The following is a 24,704-nucleotide window of genomic DNA, read 5'->3' on the forward strand; positions in this document are numbered from 1 at the left end:
AGAGGCAGACCCCCAAGAGGTCAGGCGGATGGAGCTCACGAGGTAGTGAAGGAGGGAGGAAATGGGGAGGGAGGGGGCTCCAGAACTTCAGTGGAGCCGGGGCTCAGCTCAGACCCCAGCGGCTGCCTCATCTACCTCCAGCTGATGACCACTCAGGTCTTCCATGAGAAGTCTCTGTTTTCCTTCTTCTTTTTCTCCATCTTAGAGAGTCAAATGCAGGGCACATCTGAGTCTCGGGTTCAGGCATCAGGGAAAGAGGACCAAGAGACACAGGCCAAAGAATGGTGTTTCTCTCTTTTATTTAAAAACAGTGCTTCATTACCATTTGCAAAGGCCGAGGCAGTGCTCCTCCTTCGCTTAGAGTTTATAAAAGCCAGCAACATGATCAATAATTTATACACATGGAGAGTAATACAAAAAAATAAGGAATAAAAGCTAAAGATCTAACTACTCCGACCTTCACAATTCCAGCTACTTGATAATAATAGGAGTAACCCAATGAATACTGTATGGTCTGAAAGCTACTATACAATATGATTCTTAACAAGAAGGGACGGGAATTAGAGACTGTCACAAAGCCCTGGGATGCTTCTCTGGAGTTAGCAGGGAAACAGGACCCTGGGCAAGCAGCTCGGGTGTCCTAGGGAGTGATTTTGGGGGAGGCCAGGAGGGGAAGGAGAGAAGGCTAGGTGTCAATTGTACAAGCATCCCATGGGATGCCCCCATGCCCCAAAGGTACCTGTTCTGCCATGGCGATGGGAGGGGCTGGAGACCTGCACGTTGGGCTGGCCCAGTCCCTGCCAAGGGCGTGGGGAGGAGAGGAGAGGTTCTGCAGTGTTTTGAGCCTTGCAAAGATTTGGACTCAAAAGCTCAGCGCCTCAGGGAGGCCAGCCTGCTGGGGACAAGGACACTCCGCTGGCTCTCTCCTCACGTGCAGCCCTAGCTTATGTGCGTCAGCCCCGGGTTGGCTCCAGCTATTCACAAGCAGAATGATAACACAAGGAAAAAAAAATCCATGTCCCTTAGGGAAAAAAGAAGATCAATTCATCACTCGAGATTATATATATATATATATATATATATATATATATAAATAACTACAGCTAAAATGAGCTGCCAAAACAAGACCGCACACACAGAACACTGTCAACAGAAAACACCAGAGGATGACTGCGCTGGGGTCTGGGTGGGTATGGACATGGCTTAAAGCACTTATCAGTCCCCGGAAAAAAACAAACCAAAAACAGTTTTTTGAAGAATTCAAACCTCACATAGCCCCTGGGACTCTGGTGATGGTGACGGGTGGGGGAAGGGAGGGAAAGAGAATCGCTCTTCCCTTTCTGCTTGCCAGGGTGGTGGCGCCCTCCCAACACCGGCATGCATACACCTGCCAGAAACAGAGCCCCAACCCCCATCTGGCAGTCTCCTGACAGGCAAGGTCTGGGTTTTGGCTGAAGAGCGGTTCTCTCGGTTACCAATCCCTGCCAACCAGCACTACCATGGCTGAATTGATCTACCGTTTTCCTGAGTAAACTGTAACTGGCTACAGTTTCGGTAACGAGGATAAGAACTCGGCTCCCACAGCCAAGGCAATACTTCACTCACCCCAGGCTCCTGGCTCCTGGCTGCTGACCCCTCACTGAGAAACGTGGTCACTTGCGGCAGTCTGGTCTGGGAGCCTACCATCAAAACAAAGTGCCAGGGACTCTGCCACACTCAGTCACCCAGAGGGCACATACTGGCTTGGGACACCCAGAGCCTGCTTGGAAAGGGGCCTGTTTCACTCTAGCTCACGGATGGCTTTGCCTGGCTGATCAGTACAGCAAGGGTCAAAGGAAGTGCACGGGAAAGAAGGGAGGGGAGAGGCTTTCGGACAGTAACATTTCCAAAAAAATAGAGTGTCTTATGCAACAGAGAATCAAGTGTCACTGGTGTATACTACAAATGTCAGACATTCTCAAGAGCATGACAAAATAAAAACACACAAGTTTACATCTGATGTTCACCTCGCCCACTATTTTTTTCCTATTTTAAAACAGTGCAAACAGGTAACTTATGCTTTTAAAACACCACAACCCCTTCCCCACCCCCCCACCCCCAAAGTCCCTTTCCTCCTAATATCTGGGGGAAAAATCTGCAATTCTGCAAATGTTACTGTGCTAGAGGGCTGTAGGCAGCAGAGAGCCAGGCTGAACTGGGTGACAGGGGAAAGGTCCCAGCAGCTTCCCCTCCCTCCTCCAAGGCCAGTGCTTTCCAGACTCCCTCTGCGGTCTTGTTGTCCCGCCAAAGGGAAGGGGATTCCTTGTGCCTTTCGTGCATATCCTGGGGGTTGCTTCCATCCCCGTGTAAGGAAGTTGACTAGTTACAGGATGATGGCGATGCCCAACTTATCTGCTACATCTCTAGTAAAGCACAACCTAAGCTAAGAGCAGGTCAGCCCCTGAGGAGTCCACGTTTGAGGGAAAGCTGCGCTGGTTGGTGTCTACCGACTAGATCTCCACTAGCTCCCCTTAAACTAAGAGCCAAGCCCCAGTGCCCTTCTTTTTCAAGGAAAGAAAGTATATTGGCTCAATTGAGACTGAGGCAGCTGGAGGATGGTGTGATAGTAGGTTTTGTTAAAACCTGAGAGCCTTAAAGATGATCACGATGGTGGATCTGAGTTTGTGGGAGTTCAACACACACAAGAAATTCTGGAAAAGACCTAGGGCCAGTTCTCTGGGCTGAGAGAAGGACAGTCAGATAAAGGTCACACTAGAGGTCTCCTTAAAAGAGGTGACCTTAAAGAGGTGTAGTGCTTAAAAGCTTCTATGAGTAAGATGCTTAGTGTAGAAAGTCCAGGTTGTAAACTACAGAAAAGCTGAAAAAACTCATTCACATACTGTGATCTGGCCTAACTAAGGTTTTTTGGAATTATCGGCCAGCACCCTCAAACAAACTCACAAAATGCCAAACTGCTCTTTTTCTGAATCCACTGAGAACTAGAGTCCAGGAACACACCAGCTCTGCTGCTCTGGGCAACCTGCCTCTGACGAAGCGACTGTAGCTCAGAAGTTGGTGGGAGGGTGACACTGTCGTCTAGATGCTGAGCAGAACCCCAGTTCCCAGTGTTGACCCTGAAAACCAAAGACCCTTCCATGAAAAGCAGAACTCTGTGTAATCTTTCTTAGAAAAGGGAGCTGGAGCAGCAGCGATGGGCTTCGGACAGCATCCGGGAAGTGCGGCAGAACCCACTGGAAAGCCGAGCTTGCCTCGGGGCCTCAGCCAGAACCAGCTGAGCTGAAGTGCACACAGTCCCTCACCTCCAGCGCCTGCCTCTCCTGACGGGGTAGGGGGAGCTGCCTTCTCTACCTGGCCCATCATCCTTATTTCTGTCTGGGAAAAAAGAAGAAACACATTCTTAAACCCATTCCCCTGTTTCCCTGCCCTGCTGTGGATACAACCATTCAGGATGTGGCCTAGTCTCCACAGGGCTAAGTGGCTTGCCAGCTTGCAAGAATGGCCCTTACTGAACAGGACCCCAAGTTTCTTTTTCTTTTGTCAGCAAAAGTTCTCAAAAGGAAAGCAAAAGAAAGAAAAGCCCTCCCTGCCCTCATTCCCTGGAACTGTGAAAGCCCCAGATCCCATCCCCCCTTCCTCTAACTGAAATATTTATATACATATAGCAAAAACTGTCCTAACAGCAACAAACCAAACTTTGGCTTGAGGGGAGGGATCCTATACATGGCCAATGGACCGGGCAGTCTGTCCCTACCCTACATGCTCCCCCAGAATCAGTGACCACACCGAGATCTCCGGTTCCAGGCATAGCCTCTCGGCATAGCCTCTTGAACCTGTCAAGGTTCCAGGGAGAAGAGCTGAGGGGAGAAGATCTGTGTCACACACAACAGGCCAGGGCCCTCCCTGACACGTCACTCTGCTCACAAAGACTGCCTGATGCTGTCACATGTCAGCCATTTTAATTCAAGGACACGAATTGGTTATTAGCCAAGAACACATGTGGAGGCGGGAGTCAGAATACAAGCCAAGACAAACCTGACAAAGCAGAAGCGCCATGTCTCTGAATGACTCCCTTTAGCAGCCATCCCTTGGGTGCAAGGTCACCCTAGTACCATGTGAGCCGGCCAGGGAGCCTAGCAGACGGTGCTATTCCATTTCCTAATGCCTCATTCTGGAAACACCGGAGGATGCTTGTCTATGTCACACCTAGGGGCTCGGAGAGAGTCACTCCTCCCTGCCTTGGTGGCGTAAGACTGAAGCCAGGCAGCAAGAACAGGGACTCCCTCCAGGGCTCTACAGGAAGACCACGGCCATGTCACCCTCCTTCCATTGTGGGGTCTGAATTTGTGTCCTGTAGTGTTAATGGACCAGGCTTTCAGCTGGTGTCTTTGGAGGGTAATGAGAAGCTGGGTGAGATGGCCGTGGGAGCTGGTGTCTGTGGATAGAGAGGTGACTCACAGAGGCTGTGGAAGATGAAAATTCCTATGGCTTTGGAGCAAGTACAAAGTGTCTCTGACTGCCCTCCATGTCCTTATCACCAAAACATCCAGGGACAGCCAACCCAGGGGCTTGGTGCCTTACCTTTCCCCAACAAATCTTTGTTTTTTTTTTATCCTTTGTTTGTACTGACTTTCTGATGCAAGAAAAAGACAAGGACTTTCAGACCTTCTAACATGCCTTTTCTCTTCTGCACCCTCTTTAATGGCTCTTCACAATGTGTACTTCTCATCCTCAAGCTGTGCCCAGATACCTGGGGAAATCTGGCCACTGGCTAGTCATTCTTCTGTCCCTGGGTCCTAAATTCCTGAATCTTGAGGACATGGGAGCAGCATATTAATAAAAGAATAGATGAGCTCAGCTGTGGTTCAATTAAAGGGAAGGAAGCCCAGCAGGAAGTCCTGCCAGGTTACAGGACAGGAAAATGAGCTTTTTCATACTCCAGAGCTTTTTTGTACTCCGGAGTTCATTCTGAGATCAGTTTCCTAATGAGGTGTTTATTATCCACAGTCTGAGAGCATGTTTGGAAATACCAATACTATAATTCCAAAAACTATGCCAACTGTCTCAGCCTGTGCATGTAAGATGATTGTAAAAAGGATGGAGAAGACAGGAGGGAAGAGGAGAGGAAAGCGTCTTTTTAATTCTCCTGCTTTGCAAGCACAAATTCCTATCTAGCGGCATGTGGATTCCAGCCACAGCCAATCAGAACTGCCTGCTAAAGACCAGAAATTCAGAAGACCAGAAGAATATATACTGTTGCAGAAAGATCTCTTCTACTTCTGCTTGTCCCCCATTCACTCAGCACCAGATACTTTGGTAATCCTGTCTGCTGATTTCTGATCAGATGCATTTATCAGCTCCTAATGTCTCTCCTTCCTCTTAACTGCCTCTTCCGTGATTGATAGAATAAGCTAAGCACGGACATACAGACATGAAAATGCATTATTTTTTTTTTTTTACCACAGTTAAAAAAAAAAAGAAAAAAAAAAGAAAAAAATGCACAATCTTTGGAACAAAAGAATTAAAGGCAGAAATTTAAAAGAAAAAAATACATATTCAAAGAACATAGTGAGGTATAAAAAAGTATTCTCTCTTTTTTTGTGTTTTTTTTTGTTTGTTTGTTTGTTTTTCCTCTTCATCTTGCTATAGAGTTCCTCTACTAGTAAATATTGCAATAGCCAGGCCTCATGAACTGGGGGGCTGTCCCATTTGCAGGGGTCTCACGTCACTTCAGTAGGGGGCAAATCGGCTGTAGCCACCTCGGTATAAACTCGCCTGCAATAATTAAAGACATAAAAATAATTAAAAGGTTGATGACAGAAGCATTAAAAATGAAGACACATGTCCTGAAAAGGGACCAGGCAAACCACTTCCTTGGTAGCTTTAGAGTAGCTGTCCAGCGCTGCCTGGGCAGCAAGTCAGGAAGACACTTCTGGTTCAAGGTGCTCTAACTAGAACCCGGCCTGATCATGGCTGAGGTGCTGAGCTCCTGGTCTCCGGGAGAGTGTGAGGTCAGTTTACTTCATTATTTACATGAATCAGCAAAGAAAGTAAACACAATCCAGCTTGAATCTAGTTCTGAAAATAGTGTGATTTTTCTGAATCCGAGTCTGTCTACCTCAATGCACCACCACAGTCCTGACTGAAAACAGACTGCAGCGTCTGCCTGCCCCATGGCACCTTCCAGGGCACATGTCCTTCTGACTACCTTCTCTAGCATGCGTGGCAACATCGTTTGAGATGTTGTATTCAAACTTAAGTCAATTTTTAACTAATAAAGTCCACTTCCTCTATAATCTATAAATTATAGTTGTCTTCTGGTGTCTGTGGGGGACTAATTCAAGGTCTACCCCTGGATACCAAAATCTGTGCATGCTCCAGTTGCTTATATAAAACAGCTTAGCATTTGCATATACCCACACACTCCCTCCTTCTACATTACTTACAATAATCAATGCAATATAAATGCTGTGAAAGTCATTGTTATACTATATTATTTAGAGAATAACAGTAATTTTTAAAAAAAGTTCATACACGTTCAGTACAAACACAATTCCCACCCCTCCAATATTATGGTTGACTGTATGGAAATGGAACCCACAGATACCAAAGAGCTAACTGTACAACTATATACCATGAGGTTATTTCTTTCTCTCTCTCTCGTTTTTTTTTTTTGTACTGGGAATTAAATTCAGGGGCACTCAACTACTGAGCCAAATCTCCAGCCCTATTTTGTATTTTACTTAGAGACAGGGTCTCATTGAATTGCTTAGTGCCTCGCCATTGCTGAGGCTGGCTTTGAACTCACGATCCTCCTGTTTTAGCCTCCCGAGCCACTGGGATTACAGGGGCGCACCACCGTGACTGGCCACAAGGCTCTTTCTTTAAACTTTATCAAATGGATTTATCTAATGGCATCTCTCTCTCTTTCTCCTACAGTACTGGGGACTGAACCCAGGGCACTTTTGCCTTTGAGCTACATCCCCAGCCTTTTTTATTTTTTGAGACACAGCCTTACTACATTGCCTGGGCTGGCCTTGAACTTATGATCCTCCCAAGTAGTTGGGAGGCCTCAGCCTCCCAAGTAGTTGGGATTCCAAGTGTGTGCCACTGTACCTGGCTAGTTTGTTTCTTCCAATGAGAAGTTCCTCAGGAATATATTTTTCCTAGGGTCATTCTTTTAGTATATGAGTTTTTCATCTGGCACTAAATAAAACCTCAGAACCTTCCACCTCTATCTTCATATTGTCATCTCTACCTCAGTTCTAAACACACAGTCCGGAGGACCCCATTTCTTCCTTCCCCAAACTTGTACCAGTAGGAGTTCAGTGTGAGAAATGACAGCTTTTATGCCTTAACTTTTACACTTCACTCTGCCTCCCTGACAGATAACTGTGCCCGTGTCCAAAGGCATTGCCTAGATGCCCACTGGACTGGAGAGTGCTTGGTATCAGCAGTATATCCATGGAATGGCCTGTCTCTGCCAAAGCCAGTGTGTCCCAACTGGTGGCACTGTAGGTGTTCAGGCCAACACAAGATACCGTGAGGGGTCCTGGGTTAGGATGGAGCATTCTAGACAAGCTCTATGGGCCTCTGTACTTCCACGAAACACCATGTTTTGCCAAAACTGTTATTGATAACATATTCTCATAAATTGTTTACTTGGCAATTCCTAGTACTATCTACCAGAAGGCTAAGAATAGCAGAGACATCTTTTGGCAATCTGCAACCGAAAAATTATACACATTAAGCTTTTTGGAAAGCTTATTGCAAAAACTGAGAGCTTTAGGTTCCCAAGACTGCCAATGCCTATCAATAAAGCTACACCACCAGTTTGTACTCAACATTAGAACCAACATGAAACATCAATCCATTCCCTTATTCCTCTCAGGGCAGACTGTCACCATCCATTCTTTCCTACAGTTGTTAGAGGCCATGTGGCTGGTCCTGCAGCACACAGATAAAGAGAGTAAATTTCCAGAGACCTAAGTGGCTTTGACACTACTTCCCTAGATCTTTTACAATTTGTGGGTAGATGTTAGAAGGACTAAAACAGTTTATATAAAAAGATAAATGAACTTACCACAGCGCCAACTCCATAGCTAGCGGCAGGGGCAAGGGCATGGTAGGGGTCGGCTGTGTATACCCTGCCGTAACTGGAAGAAAGAAGCACAATCAGAGAGCGGCAGTAAGCCTGCGAGCTAAACAAGTCAAGGGTGTGCTGTGTAAAGACGGGTGAGGTACTTCACTTGGACTGCTTTCAGGAAAACTGGCAGAATGGAAAAAACCTTTCTATTTCTTACCCTTGAACTCAATAACTGAAAAATTCTTAAATTCTTCTCTAAAATGGAAAGGAGGGAGTTGGAAATGAGGAAGAGGGAGACTGTAGTTGCAACTCAAGTAGAAAAAGAACCAGAAGGAGTCAGGGGCTCGTGCTTTGGCACACAGAGGCCATGAAAAGTGGGCTGGCAGGAGGCCCGGGAGACAGCACTGCTCTGGAAAGGCGAAGAGGAAGAGGAGGTGGTGCCGCGGCTGGTGCGGTTCCCTCCGGCTCTGTACTTACCCGTCGCTGTAAGCGGCGGCAGCGGCGGCAGCAGCGGTGGCTGCGGTTGCAGTAGCAGGCTGTGCATATCTGTAGGCTGCATATCCACCCTACAGGAGAGAAGAGAACTGACTTTACAGACACCTCTCCCCGGGGCAGGTCCACACACACCCACCCACACGCAGACACACATGTGTAGACACAGGGCAGACACGAACACAGACACACACATGGGAAGGAAATGTTTCAAACTGCATCAGTCTGCATGTTACTGCATGCTTCTCTTTGTGATAGTACCCAAAATAAGGCATACAGGTAGTGTTCATTAATTTAAAAAGATACAGATGTGACTTTGGATCTGCCTTTCTTCTGTCTTTGTTGGAACTTTCAACAGGGAAAATATTCATGGACTGTTGAGAGAACTCCAACTGACAAGAAATGCAAATTATGGAGTTAAAACAAGCTCATCTCTGTGTCAACTTCAGAGTCTGATGCGCACCTGGACTGGTTCATTACTAGGGACCACAGCACAGAACAGAAAGGTCTGACACAAAGCTTGGCTGCATCCGGCCCAGCACATATGCCAAGAGGCCCAGATGACCAGACAGTGTTTGTTTAGAAGCAAAGAACAGAGTAGATCAGGGTTGGCAAACCTTGCCCTGGGAGCTAATGCAGTTTGTCACCTGTCTTTCAAAGTTCTTGTGACAGAGACTGCATGGCTTAAAAAACCAAAAATAGTTATCTACTACTTGGCCCTTTATAGAAAAAATTGACCAACGACAATCTACATCTCAGACTGGCAAACCAGACCACAAATGGCTGAGGAGCCTTTGGCTGGGTTCCAACAGCTCAGGCACCATTTCCCCAAGGCTCTTAACTGCATTTATTTCCCCTCTCTAAACCAGGCTTAGATTCCTAGCCTCATGCAGGTGCCTCAAGCCTTCCTTCCAATGGCCCAGAGATCCTCTCAATCCTAAGCAGTTTCAGCCCACCAGAGCCTGAGATTTCTCTTCTGTTTATGTGAACCAAGACTTTCACTAGATGGGGAAACACGGGTTCCTTAAGGATGTATTCAAAGACAATCCCCACAAATGGCCCATGAGACAGGCCACAGTGAAAAGTGGCAAGCCCTGTTTTTCTTTACCCTTTGAGAATTCATCTATTTTTTACCTAAACCTAATTCAGTTGCAGATTTTTATTATTGCCCTTTTATTGTCAAAAACAGCTGTTAAATTGGTCCACTTGGACACCACTTCAGTAGTGAATAATAGCACAAACATTTTATTCCTGCAGATTAACAGTATACATTTTTCAGGGACATCTGAAACTTTCTACTTTGTGTTCCTTCAAAGGTTCAGATTTTGATCAATCTACAAAAGAAATTTCACATTAACTTCTGTATGGCTCCTTATGATTAGAGTGAGTGTTTGCTGGCAAGTGTTCCCTTGTTCTTCTTTGCCATCTGATGCAGTCATTTCTACCTTGTTTCATTCTTTCTATCAAATTTTACTTTGGAAATGTCTATGAATTTATGGGCTTCTAAAGCTTTTTGCTGCTGTCTTATATAATTCATGCTTTCTCTAGCTGAAGAAACTGCAAGGTCAGGGAAAATTCACTTTGCTTCTTAAGTTTATGATGTGTGAAGTCACCACCATATATATATTTATATGGTTGAAATCCTAAACTGATTTTCAGTAGTTATGTGTTATTCTTTCTTTATTCTTCCAGTGACTCAGAAAAGTAAACATTTCCTTCTTAATGTCAAAACATTCTATAGATACCCTAAAAATAAGAAAGTTCTAATCAATATTAACAAATACTGACAGTGAAATGATCCTGGGTGGGGACATGACAGTACCCTATGGGACTATCTGTGACCAAGGGCTCTTTGGAATTCTAGCCAGGTCTCTGAGAATGGGCAGGCAAGGACTGATGTGGACAAAGCTAGACACCCTGGCTGTGACAGATAGCTCACTAAGATTTCTTTACTTCTATTTTGAAGCTTCTAAAGAAGACACAAAGTAGTAAAAGCATTTGCTAAAAAAAGCAGAAGTTAATCATCACAGTTGAAATGTTAACTGAACCCTAAAGGCTCAAATGTCGTAACTAGGGATGGTTCCATTAGTTTAGAATTAGAGCTAGTGCTAAGTCTAAAGCAGGGCTACCTTCAGTAAAACTACTTTTTTTATTTTTTTTGAGGGGGGGTACCAATGATTAAACTCAGAGGTGCTTAGCCACTGAGCCACATCCCCAGCCCTTTTTAATATTTTATTTTGAGAAAGGGTCTTACTAAGTTGCTGAGGCTGGCTTTGAACTTGCAATCCTCCTGAGCCATTGGGATTATAGGTATGCACCACCATGCCCAGCAGTAAAACTTTTTTGTAATCAAGGTCAATTTATCAATATGTGATTTGTCTCTTTAGTATTTCTTCAAACACCAAAATAATCTTTAAAAAATAAAAGAAGTCAAGGCCAGATTCATGCATGAAAGCATTTTTAAAAAGGGGCATACTCCTAGAGCAAAAATAAGGGATACTTATTAAAAAATTCTGAGTGCACATGTGAGGAACTGGGTTTGATCCTCAGCACCACATAAAGATAAATAAATAAAATAAAAAGGTACTATGTCCATCTACAACTGAAAAAATTTTCAAAAAAAAAGAAAGAAAAGAAAAGAAAAAGAAAAAAAGAATTCTGAGGCTCATATGTTTTAGGCCTGACTCCCAGGAAGAAATACTGGAGTGGAAATAATACAGTTATATTCTCTTGATTTTACTAATTCTGGGAAAGAGAGGTTCTAAGGGAGGCTACTGACAGGACAGGTTCCCCTCACATTTTTTCTGGTGTGCAAGAAGCCAGAGACCGTTAGGAGTAATGTCACTGCTAACGAAAACAATTCAGAACAGATCAGACTATGGGAATGAATCTTCCTTTGGATCTAGAAGGAAATGGACAGACTGCATCCGCAGTAGTTTCCTTCTTTTGTAAGTGAAACTCTGACTTTGGAGTCTAAATTTCATGAGACTCTCTGTGATTCAAGTTCAGAAAAATAGGACAACAGAAGGCTTGTGAGGAGCATTAGCACTAGGAGAAACTCTGTCCATAGTTTTTTTAAAAAGCATATCATCTGGGCTGGGGCTGTGGCTGTGGCTCAGGAGTAGCGCACTTGCCTGGCATGTGTGAGGCACTGGTTCAATTCTCAGTACCACATATAAATAAATAAAGATCTATCAACAACTTAAATAAATAAATAGATAGATAGATAGATAGAAAACAAAGCACATCATCCTTCATCACGACCACTCTCCTAGAGCCTGTGTGATTACAGCAGGAAGGAGCAGTCCTGCAAAGGAGGGACAAGTCCCAGCCACCACACTAACAAGGTAACTCACCAGTGACTATTCCCAAATAAGAAAAATTGTGTATCATGGACTTATTCCTCTTAAATACATATTCTTGCTCCAGAGTATGTCTGTTGCTGCTTAAATTGGTCATTCAACAAAATATTTCCCCCAAAATGTAGGGCAAAATCCAGACCTATGTATTTGTAGTCTGGAATTCAAAGTGCATAAAGATTCAGGCCGAGAAGCTGTTTTTCAACTTTCCGTTCTGCCAGCAGATCTGAAGGCTTTATGGAACATGAGAACAAAGTGCAGTTTGAAACACCAAGGTTTTCATTACTATTTCTTAAATTTTTCAAAAAGAACAAGGTGGGAAGGGGGTAGGAGAGAGAGGGTTCAGGCGTGGGGAGGGGATATGGCGCCACATTTATTAATCACATTAAAACTAAGCATGCCAACATCTGGAGCTAAAACAACCAGCAAAATCACCACGTTCAGACTGTGTTGGCTAACTCTATCTATCCCAGCATTCTCTTGGGACAGCGGTTTGCCCTAGGCTCTACCACAAGCTCGGTGAAGTACACAGCCTCAATTACTAGAGCGTGCAGCCACAACGACCTGGTATTACGGAAACAGTCAGTCACCACTGAGTTAACATTCCATACCCTAACGACTGCCCCCCAGCCCAAAGGAAGAGTAAACCTTGCCCACCCTAGCCCTGGCCCACACCACAATGTTAATAATTATAACAAGCAGTAACCCATCTGTTATATCAGAGAAGGGAACAGAGACTCCACTGAGAGATTTAGAGTGAGATGTTAACATTTCTTCAGCTGACTGCACAAACAAACAAACAAAAAAAAGAGGAGAAATAATTCATTTGGAGATATGAAGTCATGAATAGCTGATGTGTATTGCTTTTAACCATGCACTGATGCAAAACTGAAGCAACCATTAATAATAAAAATTAAAAAGGACATAATGTATTTACACACAATCAGACCTGTTGGATCTGAAGCAGTTTGCAGATTCTATCTGTGTGTGATTTGAAATAAAACAAAAAATGGGGATTAGCATGGCCACAGCACACCCTGATGTAGGAGGGCACACACAGACAGCTTTTTGGAACTCTGAGATTGTATAAATTTGGCATGGTTAAGCCCGATTCAAATACACTCTTGCCCCTTGAAAAATAATGACTTTCTTTCCCCTTTGCAATTCATTTTGGATGACTCCTGATGTTCCCAATGCTACCTCACTCCCCTTCCAACCTGCCTGACCCTGACAGCATAGTTCAGCCTGGACCCACACACTTGCTTGCATGTTTGTCCTCTATGAACAGACACCTAGTCTGACCCAGTGTTCTCCTAGAATCATCCCTGTACTGAAGAATCTTATTTTTTTTTAACATATTCATAACATATCTTTGTGCCTTCAACTTCTGGCATTTTCAAAGGAAAATGCTGTTGCCTTTAAGATTCTTTTCTGTAATGCCTTCTGAAGCTGTTTAAGCAAAGCCTCAGATTTCCACAGTTCCATGTCACTTCCTCAGGTTTTCTTTTCTACTCTGAATTAGTTTTATCATCTAATTAACCTGACAATGCTGCCACACTGACTGCATGGTTCTTCTGCACAGTTCTGCAGCTTTGTTTTAAACCAGAACAAACCAAATGAGTTCTAAATGTCACCCCTCCTAGACCTGACATCTGTCTGTATACCTTAGTTTCATCTCATGCTGATAAACTTTTGCCTTGTCTTAATTTTAACCCTGCCTTTCATTTTATTACATTTTTGTTTTAGGTTTACATTAAAACAGGACTTTGGTGAGCATGTGATGTCAAGACACCTTCTTTCTACCTGAAAGACAATGACATTATGTGACACTGAGGAGAGTGTGTATTTCAAGACCAGCAGACAAAATGAAAGCTTGTTACCTCCACATACTATCTAGATCAACATAGCAAGGGGTGTGCGTGTGGTGTGGTGGTGGGGACAACAGGTGTAATACTACAAATCACTCCAGCAGAGCAGAGTTCTACTGCAATTGGTGGGAGTTTAATTCTGGGTCTCTGGTAATCATTTCAATTGCCTTAGATGATTCTAACTCCCTCTGTTACCTCACCACCTCCCCTTCCCCTCAGAGAATCACTGTTCTAAGGAACACCCTGAGTTTTTAACGTGGCATCTTTGAGTACATGTGAGTAACAAAGACCAGAAAACACAAACTTATAATAATGGTAACATGGTTACTATTCTTAAGACATCTATCTACTTTGAAAAGTAGATTTAAATTTTATCTTATTATTATTTAAAATTGTGGTTAAAGGGAGAAACTGTGATGATCAACTCAACATCTTCAACTTATAACTTCTATGTTAGATGAGAGATGATTTTTACTGATTGTAAAAAAAACCCCTTTCAAATAGTTTTGCTATTCCACGTCTCTCCACATTAGTTCATTTCCAAAATCTCACTGGGCAGCCACATGAATAAAGTAACGGTATTTAGAGCCACTGACTGTACTCCTTCTCCTAGCCCTCGGCTATCAACAGACCTCAGAAGGAGCGTAATTACCCAAATGAACTCGCTCTTCTTCTCCAGGAAAGGACAAGCTACAGGCAAAAGGCAAAGCTTGGCTTTGAGTCCAATCTGTGTAGACTTTTATGTAGTAGCACATGCCGATTACTAGGGTTTCATAACAGGGCCCAACTTGGGATTCAAGTAAGTCCCATTTGGACAAGGTTCTACTTCCTCCCTTTACACATTTCTTTCACAGTCATAAGAAAATGTCCCCAGCTGCTAAGATCTCTAACAAAAAAAGATCAGCTTAAATATCACGGGCAAATGTGATTGACAAACTAAAAAAGGCAGCAGTGATGGGACAGTGCATACAACACACCTGGTGCAGATATGTGGCAATGGGACAGGAGCAGTTAATTTTGGAGGAAGTGCCATTGTGTGTAGATATGACTGTGTGCTCTGCTGAGGTAGCAGGGCTTAGATCACACGCTCACAAGTCTTGATTGTCCAAAAAAGCCTCTGTTCCCATCTCTAACGTGGAGCTGGAATGGTTAGTATAATTCAATTTTTTCACTGCAATCCACAATCTGATTGATTGGCAGGTCACACTGGCACTCCTACCTGAGGTATTTTAGCGCTAATGATTGGTTCCTGTAAGACTATTCTATAACAGAACACAGGAAGAGCAGTTCAAAAAACACAGCTGTGGAAGGAAAACAATCATACAAAAAGCCCACTGTGGGGCCCACCAGCCTTTTCTTTCCTTTGGATGCAAGCATGCTTTTCACAGGATGAGAAGTAGAAGCAGTTTGTTATCCCACTTAAAAGGTGAATTAGGGTGAACTATGCCTTTTCTGCTCAGTAAAGAAGAGCGGGGAGGAGTGGACACAATCTGTCTGCCTCTCCCCAGCCCTATCCTGGCAGGTTTCTTTAAAAACTGTGGACACAATTAGTTGATCAGTTCTCTGGAGAGCAGTGTGCCATAAAAGAAACAGGAAGGAAAAAATGGCCACAGGGATCACTAAGAGTGGAAAGGAAAGGGACTTAAAAAACCCCTCAGAATTAATACCATGTAAGCAAATCAGCACCTAAACTCTTCTTTCTTTTGTCTTCTAGGCTCAGTGCACTTTTTAACACAGAGAAACCCTTCCTCCTTTCTATACTATGTGATTTTTCTGAGGAAACAAAACTAAATGTGTACTGACAAATTTCCACAGACAAGAAAATGTAAAGAGAGAGCAGAACTCAAGGCATAACAATCATTTCTGTCTGTCTTTAAGAAGCACCCTTTGCCACCTTGCATGAAATCAGCACCACCCACTTCCACAGTTGCAGTTGCCACGGGCCTGACTTCACAGCTGCCTATGACATGCTCTTCTTTCTTGCTAGAGCTTGGATGCCGTCTTAGCACTAGTGACTTTTTTTCCTCCAAGCAAATCTGCTTTAAGATAGGAACAAAGGAGTAATAATTCAATTTTGCTAAGTACTTTAATTAATAAGGGACCACTAGCAAAAAGAAAAAAAATTCTGACCAGATCACTGAATTATTTGTTTAGCTTCATAAGGTAATCTGGTTAGTAGATTAGGGGGGAAAAAAATCAACTATTTTCTTGACAAGTATAGAATAGTCTCTCTCAATGAAATTCTATATTCTAAACTAAGGAAATGAGAGAACTGTAAACATATATTCAACTGGTGACTTAACAAGGTGAAAGTAGGCAATTCTTACCAAGTCAAAAGAAGGCTGTACTTTAATAAGGAAGACATTAGGGAGGAAACATGGATTTAAGAAATAACTGAAATGGAAAGGCTTGCTCTACTAGACCAGACCTCAAGAAAACAACATAGAGTTTTGTGAGAATATGGATACTAATGCACATGGGAGAATGTATACATGTTAACATCAGGAGTAAACATGTAATTTGGCCAGATTTCCCCAATTCTCCAGTTTAACTGTGAACATGGGGAAAAAAGATATCTTTCACTACTTCTTATAAATGTTCTGAGGAAAGAAGTAGGTTTTGATTAAAGTACAAAGAGTGGTAATGAAATCTGAATTAGTTGGGTTTTATGCTCAGCTTTATGAATAAATTATGTCATTCTGGGCAAGTTACAAACTAAGAAATATATCTACGAACTTAGGGGTTTGAACTAAGTCATGGCTAAGTCTCTTAAGCAGCTGCTCCACCAAGGGGCACCAGAGAGGGTGGCCTCATCCCACCTCTACTGCTTGCGGTACAGCCAGTCTCCCAGTGCACTGGTACAGGCATTAGCTTCTTCAGATCACCAGAGAATCTCTGGCAGACTGCAGAAATAGTTCACTAGAAAAAGGTCAGCTTGTAGGTTTGGGAAGTGAGGGTGAAAGAATGTTCTAGACTATTTTAACATTTCATGCTGGCAAGTTTTTCCCTACACAACTGTTTCTTAATGACTTAGAAACTCAAAAACTTTCACTCTGTCGGCTAGGTCACTTTGTCCATCTCTTAAATAGTATGTGACAAACCAATCATGGAACTTTAGCTATAGTTAGACAGCTTAAATGATGGATTAAGTGTTCTGTGGCTAGAAGAATCAACAAATCTATGAAGTGGTCTCAGGAGAGTCTAGGTTGTTAATTATGCCACTATTTCCCTCTTCTGGATCTTAAGAAAAGACACCTTGTGGTTGTGGCCCTTTGGCCCAAGAAAGGTCAAGCACTGACCACCTGGGCCCCTCTCCCTGCACACTCTTCACTGGCATCAGTCTTAGGTCACTCTCACCAGTGCATGTTCTCTCAAAGTTGGAAATCAGAAAGCACACAGTCCAGAAAGTTTATTGCCATCTATTTAAAAAAAAAAAATCAAAGCTCTAATGATCTAAAGAGAGATGTGAAATGAGGAGAAAAGCAGAAAAGGTAAACAGGCTAAGCTAGTCCTATTATTTATGTATGCAAATGATACGGCAGTAATAAGACTTTAAACCTGCTGATCATCTCAACAATAAATCAGAGATATACAGAACATCGTGGGTTTAGGGAAGGGAAAAGAATATGTCCAGTAGACTGACCCTGGCAATGATCAGGGAACCCAAAGGCTCAGGTTTTGCACCCAGGGGCAAGCGCAGTGGCAGAGAAGCATGCTTGCATTCTTAAATATATAAATATATATATATATATATCTCCACAAGGAAAAAGGAACTAAAAATTAAACAAATTATATTAAAAAAAAAAAAAAAACAACCAAACCAAACCAAACCAAAGAAACAGAAAAAAAAAGGCTGGCTTGTCAGGGGATGGGGTCGAGAAGGCCCCAGTGTGTGTACTTACATAGAGGTCAGCACCGTAAAATCCGTCCTGGTAAACCACACTGCAGAAAATCCACACAAAAACAAAAACAAAAAAACAAAAGAACAGAAACACATTCCGGTTATTGAGGACGGCAGCATGCACATGCGCTCTACACAGGCAGGTGATGTATGAATACGTAAACTGGGCTTGGGCCATGGCAAATCAGTGAGAAAAACAGAAAGTGCACACGCTCATCATACAGCTCCAGAAAGCGAGGGGAGACAAAGGCATGCCAGTTGGAATGAGCTACTGGTTGCGGGATACCAGTAAGCAGCACTCTCAGGACAGCTTGCTGTAGCTATTCAAATTCCCTGGACTGGAACCATCAATCTTTTGTACCTGCAGTATTTTTTAAAATAAGTTTGCCCCAGGAGAAAGTTTTTCTTTAAAGGGCTTACAAAGGGGGATAGGAGTGAAGAGGGGTTTAACATGAAAAAAAGTGAACCCAAAGAATTCCATCAGGGAATGTTTCAAAATTATGTTTAGTATTTTGTTTTCAGTTCTGTAGTAAAATATAATTTTTTTCTGCTATCCATACATCACCTGCTTTTTACCCTGCACATTAGACATGCGATAAGATTTGGCTGATCACACAAGCATGCAAAGTATTATTATTCAGCATTTTTAAGAACCAATGCAACACCTCAGAAAAACAAGTCAATCAATTCTGACCAAAGTAAACAGAGAAATGTAATTAAAAAAAAAAAAGAAAAAAGAAAAAAACAACCAAAAATACCCACAATGCATTGCTTTCACAAGCAGAGATAATGAGCTAAAGGTTAAGGTGATTGGTCCAAGGTCCAAGAATTGAAAGGTGCAGTGGGGATCCCAGATAGTAACAATATAATCCAGAGTGGGAAGGAGTAACTGGAAGATTTTAAGGGTTTCTTTTTGACCATAAAAATATGCATGGAGTTCTGAAAAATATAATTGATAACTGAAGTTCTGGGCATGACCAAGGATCATCCTGTCTTATTTAAAAGAATAAAACTGAGATGGTGGCTAGTTAGGAATAGAAGGGGCTATTTTCCTGTTTAGATAATGAATTTGTATCAAACAAATTTCATTTTTTCTTAAAAAAACAAAAGACCCTGGAGAAACACTACATTATTATTCTGAATTGTAGATTTCCATTCTTTTAAGGTTTTTTTGCATATACAGATATTCCCCAAAAACATTATTTTGGGACCAAAAGGCATGAAACAGCAGTAGAGATAAAAGATATTTTTCTTCATATTTGTTAGATCAAGATTTGGCTGTTTAAATTAGACGATCTGTTTTGTTTTTTTTTGGGGGGGGGGGAATACCAGGATTGAATCCAGGAGCATTCTTGGGCACATTCCCAGCCCTATTTTGTATTTTATTTGAGACAGGGTCTCATTGAGTTGCTTAGCATTTCACTTTTGCTGAGGCTGGCTTTGAACTCATGATCCTCCTGTCTTGGCCTCCTGAGTGCTGGGATTACATGTATGTGTCACCGCTCCGGGAGAAATGGGAATTTTTACTACTATTTTCTGCTGCAATAAACAAGCTGGCAAGTAGGGGCATGAAATCATATTTTTAATTTAAAGATGAAGTGACCTATTTCTTGTAGGTGGTTGAAAAGTGTCTTGACTTTCATTTCCAATGACCTTTTGTTGCCATTACAGGGCACTGTGGTCACACTCTGCGGTGTCCCAGATATGTTATGCCTTTGTACTATATAAAAGGCAAACCACACTCTTCTCTGATGGTCATTTATCCAAGTCCTTTCTGTTTTCATAGTCTTCAGCTGCAGTTAAGGCTCATATTAGAGAGTCATCTGCCTCTCCATTACATTTTAGTAAGAAAGACTTGTCTCTTAATGAAAGCTGATAAAATGGAATGCACTGAAGTCAAGTGCTGACTAGTTAACCTTCAGCAATTTCAGGAAAGGGATATAGGCAAAGATTAAAAACATTCCTTCTAGAGGAGAGTATTGACAATAAAAACAAAATGTATTTTGCCCTGCATCAAATGCCTTAATGGGAATATTCACCTAAATTCTGGAAGGATTCCAATATTCCCTGTATCAAATGCCACAAGGAGGCGAGAACACAATGATTAATGATGGAGTTAGTTTTCTAAGCTGAAAAGCAATTCTAGGCCATTCCCCATAAAATACTGGACTTATTCCTTGCCATCTTCCATGTAAACAGGTGGTTTAGTTAATAAAAAAGAAAACATGGGAAATTAGTGTTCAATGTAATGCACAGAAATTGAGGTGATTAGACATAAAAGATAAAAATACCTTTGATCAAATATATACCTGAAATAAACTTGGTAGAGAATGGGCTCTCAAGTTTGGTCAATATACTGAAATGACCTACATTGAACAGTAATGAATTCCAACCACTTAATAAAGGAACTCAGGAAGGTTACAAAATAAGAAAATCCCATGTTTCTCTGAGTAGTCTCTCTTTGCAAACATGACAATAAACATTTTTGAATTGAAATGGAAGGCACTTCATGGACAAATTTTCCTAGTGTGCAAAACGTTCAAAAAAAACTTATTTTATTTTCATTTGCATGTTTCTTGATGAAACAATACTGTATCATTATTCACTTCTTTAAAAGAGATGTCAGAGGTTGAAGGTCAAAGGTCAAGTTGCGAGAAAAAAGGATAAAATTAAAAGTCATGGCAGAAGATGGAGATGATGGAATGCATGGGATTTAAACATCTATAGGTTGCAAACAAAAGTTAATTTCTGTAGCAGTTCCCTTCCAGTGTTTTTTGGAGCCTGCCCACTTCAACATGCATACTTGCCTGGTCTAATAAAAGTGCTTTAATTCTGTGGCATGGAGGACTCCTAATGGTATGTCCATTTGGTCTATGAATGAATGAATGTTAAATTAGTACACCTCCCGGTGAAGCCAATTTTGCTATCAGAAAGGACATACAAAGGAGGCTCTTTCCCTTTACATTTTAACTAAGTAGCGGCTAACTGGCTTCTCTGCCACTAGTTATTTCTCCATAAGAATACAGAAAAAACCTGTCACAGGCAGAGAAAAGATGAAGAAGAGAAATGTCACATCTTTGAAGAGAGAAAGTCCTTGGTACAACTAACTTATAAAAAGTCCACTCTTTATATAAAAATATACATTTTAGGCTGACACAGAGAAACAACTAAAAACAAACCTACCATCTTCACTCCTTCTCCCCATTCAATAGCAAAGGATTTATTTGTTGCTATGGAATCATTCCACTGCATGAGGCACCCTCCATGCAAAACCAAAGGGTGAAGGGTGCTCAGCTGCAGCAGCTGTTTTACATCCTTCAGAAGCCAACTGCAGTTCAATCCTCCTACTTCTCCCTTCCTCCCTTGATTCAATTGGACTTGGTTCATCTTTGAATTAACCTCTTTTAATCCATTTCCTACAAAGAAAGCAAATCCATTGTGGGTAACTAGCTCTGCTGCTCACCACCCAGGCAGTGAAATCATGGGGAGGCACATGTGCCAGCCTCTGCCCCAACAGGGTGGTGTACCCAGCAGAGGTGGTCTGGACTATGACCCCCAGCTCCTCTCTTGTTCTCTTCAGTAGTGTTAATCCACACTCGTGCGCTGCTGTGTGAGCTCCATGCCAACACACTGCTAGTAAACAGACGGTTCTGGCTACTGTCTTAAGCTCTTACCATGAAGGCTTAAGGTGGCCCAAATAAGATTTATATAACAAATTGACATTTTGTTACATTCTGATGATGGTACATTTTGGTTTCCATCTAATCCATTAATTTGAAAACATTCAGACTAAGTGGCACGGTAATGTCCCAGAAGTTATGAGAGGGCCATGGTATTCCTTATTTGTCCAACTGCTTATTTCAGAAACACACTGACTTTGGAATCTAATGCTTACCCTGGATAGGCGGGGATGGCTGTTGGAGGTACCGCTCGGACTGCACCATATACTGTCCGCCCTCTGCCCCTCAGATGGGCTCCTCTGAAAGCGGCTGCCGTGGTGGCTGCAGTTGGGTAAGGGAAGCCAGGAACTAAAGGGAGACCCAAAATATGACAGAAATTTCAACTTGCATTCAACAGTAGGTATATAGTCACAATGTGCTGTAAACCAGTTATAGAAAAGCTGACAAGATAGGTAGCACATCCTTCCTGAAAAGATGGCACACAGATTATTCCACCCATCTCCCACCCGGGATCTCTGAGCAGGAAAGAAATGACAACATGTATAAGTGAATGATTTCATGCCTTACTCTTCCCAGCCCTTGAGTGATTTACTCTGCTCCTTCCCAATTCTGCCATTATACCATGAGCTGGTGAGATATGGGCCAAGGAGCTCTGAGAACTACTGCCCTAATACGAGATAAGACTTCTAACTTCTGTGGGCAGTGCAAATCAGACTGATAGAAATTCTTTAGTTGGCCAGTTATTAATCTTGTTTCCAAATATTACTATGTGGATATAATAATGATTTCTCAAAAGAATGTTATTTTTGTATTTTTACATGTTGTCAGCCTCCAATGCACACAGTAGACTTTAGACATTTCCTTCGTCAGTTTCATCCCTTTATCTAACATGTTGTAATCCAGCAATGAAGGTGAGAGGGAAACCACTCCTCCCCCATTGCCCTATATCCTCTCAAGAGGTGGATGTTCACACAGGCCTATTTTAAACTGCACAGATATATGGCTTCCGCATCCACTGAATCCTGTTTAATTATACCTCTGCTAGAGGACAGGCTTGGGTAGAAGGGGTTCTAGGGACTTCAAGAGAGCTGGAATGTCAGTGATGCTGGAGGTGCTCTGAAGTGACCCTCCACTGGAGAGCAGGGCAGACTATTGGAGGCACGGAGAACAACCTCCACACCACACATGGCTTTTGTTTTCTTTGTCATCAAGTAGAGACTAGAATATTCTTCACATGCCTTTACCCCCTCTACCTTATTCAGCTGTTTTTGTTTTGTGGAAATCTTAATATGTGGTCAGGAAGATTCCAGCATACGTTGAACAGAACAGGGCATTGTGATTGTACTTATTACCCCTCTTGAGAACGCTTCTCTTTCAGTTGTGTATTATAGTAGGATAAACAAAACAAAATAAACAAACCAAACAAGCACATCACTGTTCAGTCACAACAGTTACAATCATGCCAGGCCAACATAGGCTACTTACTGATTAAAGGAATGTAAGTGTTGATACCCCCTCTTCCTGACAGGGGCACTGCTGCATCATTGCCGAGGGACACATCTGCTTGAAAGCTGGATGCTGATGGCATTTAAAAGAATTTTTTTTAAAAAGCAAGAAGATTACAAAGGAACAGCACATTGAAAATCCACAGATGTTGCTACAGTTAAATAGCACACGAGGAAATATTATAATGTCAATTCTACCTGCATATAACTCAGGGCCGTACACAGCTCCAACTACTGGGCTTAATTTCCAACCTGAAATGAAAAAAAGAGCAGTGAGCTTTAAGCTACGTGAGGAAAAGGAGTGATTAATTCATGTCAGTTGGCTTTGGACGTCTCTGGGCTCATTTGTGCCTATAATTAACTCCTTCAGAACCTAGCCACCTCTGGGTCTACCTGAGAGCAGGGTGGTACTCTTTAAGCAGGACTAGCACAGCTAAAGGGATAATGAGGGGTTGCAGGGATGGAGGCAGGGCATCGGGGAGAGAGAGGAAGAGAAAGAAATTAGGAAGGAGGGAGGGAGATGAAAAGGGAGAGAGGATAAAGGGGGAGAAATAACCTCTGGGTTTTGGTGGGTGCTTTCACAGCACCACCTGGGCGACCTACTCTTAGTTTAGGAAAAGGAAAGAAGGCAGAACATGAGCTATTCTGCACTACTTGGTGATGTGCATTCTTTAACACTGTTTACTACTATGGCTCTTTATAAAGGTATCCTCTGAGTGAATTCAAATTTGACTTGGATTTTTGATCCCATGTTCAATTATACCATACTGGTTTTCTGAGGAAACTGAAATTCCCTTTCATCAGGATTCACTGTTGGGATTTTACTGGAGTTCGCTAAGCAAAAGAGGAAAGTCATGAAATAATAAAATTCAAGGTACATTCCCAAATTCTCTGTGTGGCTTCTGAGGTCTTTATTTATAATGAACATATTTAAGTTAATCACACCAAGAACACCACCAGACTGCTACTGACTGTGAGCTTCAACATTTATAAATGTTGTGTTTCCAAAGAATATTGTTTCATGTCAATTTTATTTCTTTTGCCCCTTTTACATTTACAAGAACATAGCAAGGGCTAAAAACATAAAATGATATTACTGCCCACTGACAGTGAATGAGTACATTCCATGTGAAAACCTTAATAAAGATTTATTGAATTTTGTACTTGATAAGCAAAGATATCCTATTATTTTTCTGAAAGGCTGGCTCTTCTATTAATTTCTTTCCTAGCACTGTGCCACTGCTACCCTTAACATATATGAATGAAGAGGATAAAACGTCAATTCTAATGATCTTAACAGATCTTTTTATTAAACATTTTTTGAATCTATTTTTTTTAGTTGTTGATAGACTTTTATTTTATTCAGTTATATGAGATGCTAAGAATTGAACCCAGTGCCTCACACATGCCAGGCAAGTACTCTACTGCTGAAACACAACCCCAGCCCCTGACCTTAACAGATCTTAACAGCTATAAGCAAAACTATAAGTAAAGAGAAAATCCACTACTTCTCAATCACTCCAGCCTCCCATTCTGATGAAGGTGCTGATTTGTGTGCTATAATGATAGCCCCATGAGTCCTTGTGAAATCTGGGTGAAACCCAGATTCAAATGCTACTTGAATTTTAAGAGCATGTATGATCTGCACTGTCAAAGTTTATAAGTTGCACAGCCACTGAGCAAATGTTTCTGCACAAATTAAGTAATTCAAACCAACACAAGTGAAAATGCTCCTTGAGAATTCACTCAGCACACTCTTCTTAGGGCCTTAAGCAGAAGTTTTCTTGAACTTAGGCTTGAATATTAAATTAGAATA

General features: G+C 42.1%; 1 protein-coding gene across 34 annotated transcripts in view; it reads right to left on the reverse strand.

The window, feature by feature from the left end:
* Window positions 1–282: 282 nt before the first annotated feature.
* Rbfox2 (RNA binding fox-1 homolog 2) overlaps window positions 283–24,704 on the reverse strand; it is a 267,658-nt gene continuing 243,236 nt past the window's right edge. For 13 of the 34 annotated variants that reach the window (XM_058574162.1, XM_058574170.1, XM_058574161.1 and 10 more), the window contains 8 exons: window positions 23,087–23,140; window positions 22,867–22,961; window positions 21,599–21,741; window positions 15,022–15,064; window positions 12,884–12,915; window positions 8,561–8,649; window positions 8,081–8,153; window positions 283–5,772 (listed from right to left, as the gene is read on the reverse strand). In XM_058574162.1, the coding sequence (XP_058430145.1) occupies window positions 5,718–5,772; window positions 8,081–8,153; window positions 8,561–8,649; window positions 12,884–12,915; window positions 15,022–15,064; window positions 21,599–21,741; window positions 22,867–22,961; window positions 23,087–23,140 (584 nt within the window). In that variant the 3' untranslated portion in view covers window positions 283–5,717. Of the gene's footprint in view, window positions 5,773–8,080; window positions 8,154–8,560; window positions 8,650–12,883; window positions 12,916–15,021; window positions 15,065–17,704; window positions 17,745–20,510; window positions 20,575–21,598; window positions 21,742–22,866; window positions 22,962–23,086; window positions 23,141–24,704 lie in introns of those variants that run through there. The other 21 variants (XM_058574172.1, XM_058574167.1, XM_058574171.1 and 18 more) reach the window with 12 other exon arrangements.

This window comes from Marmota monax, unplaced genomic scaffold (assembly GCF_021218885.2).
Source record: "Marmota monax isolate L192 unplaced genomic scaffold, Marmota_monax_Labrador192_F-V1.1 WCK01_AAM20220418_F8-fsc00051, whole genome shotgun sequence".
Classification (NCBI taxonomy): domain Eukaryota; kingdom Metazoa; phylum Chordata; class Mammalia; order Rodentia; family Sciuridae; genus Marmota; species Marmota monax.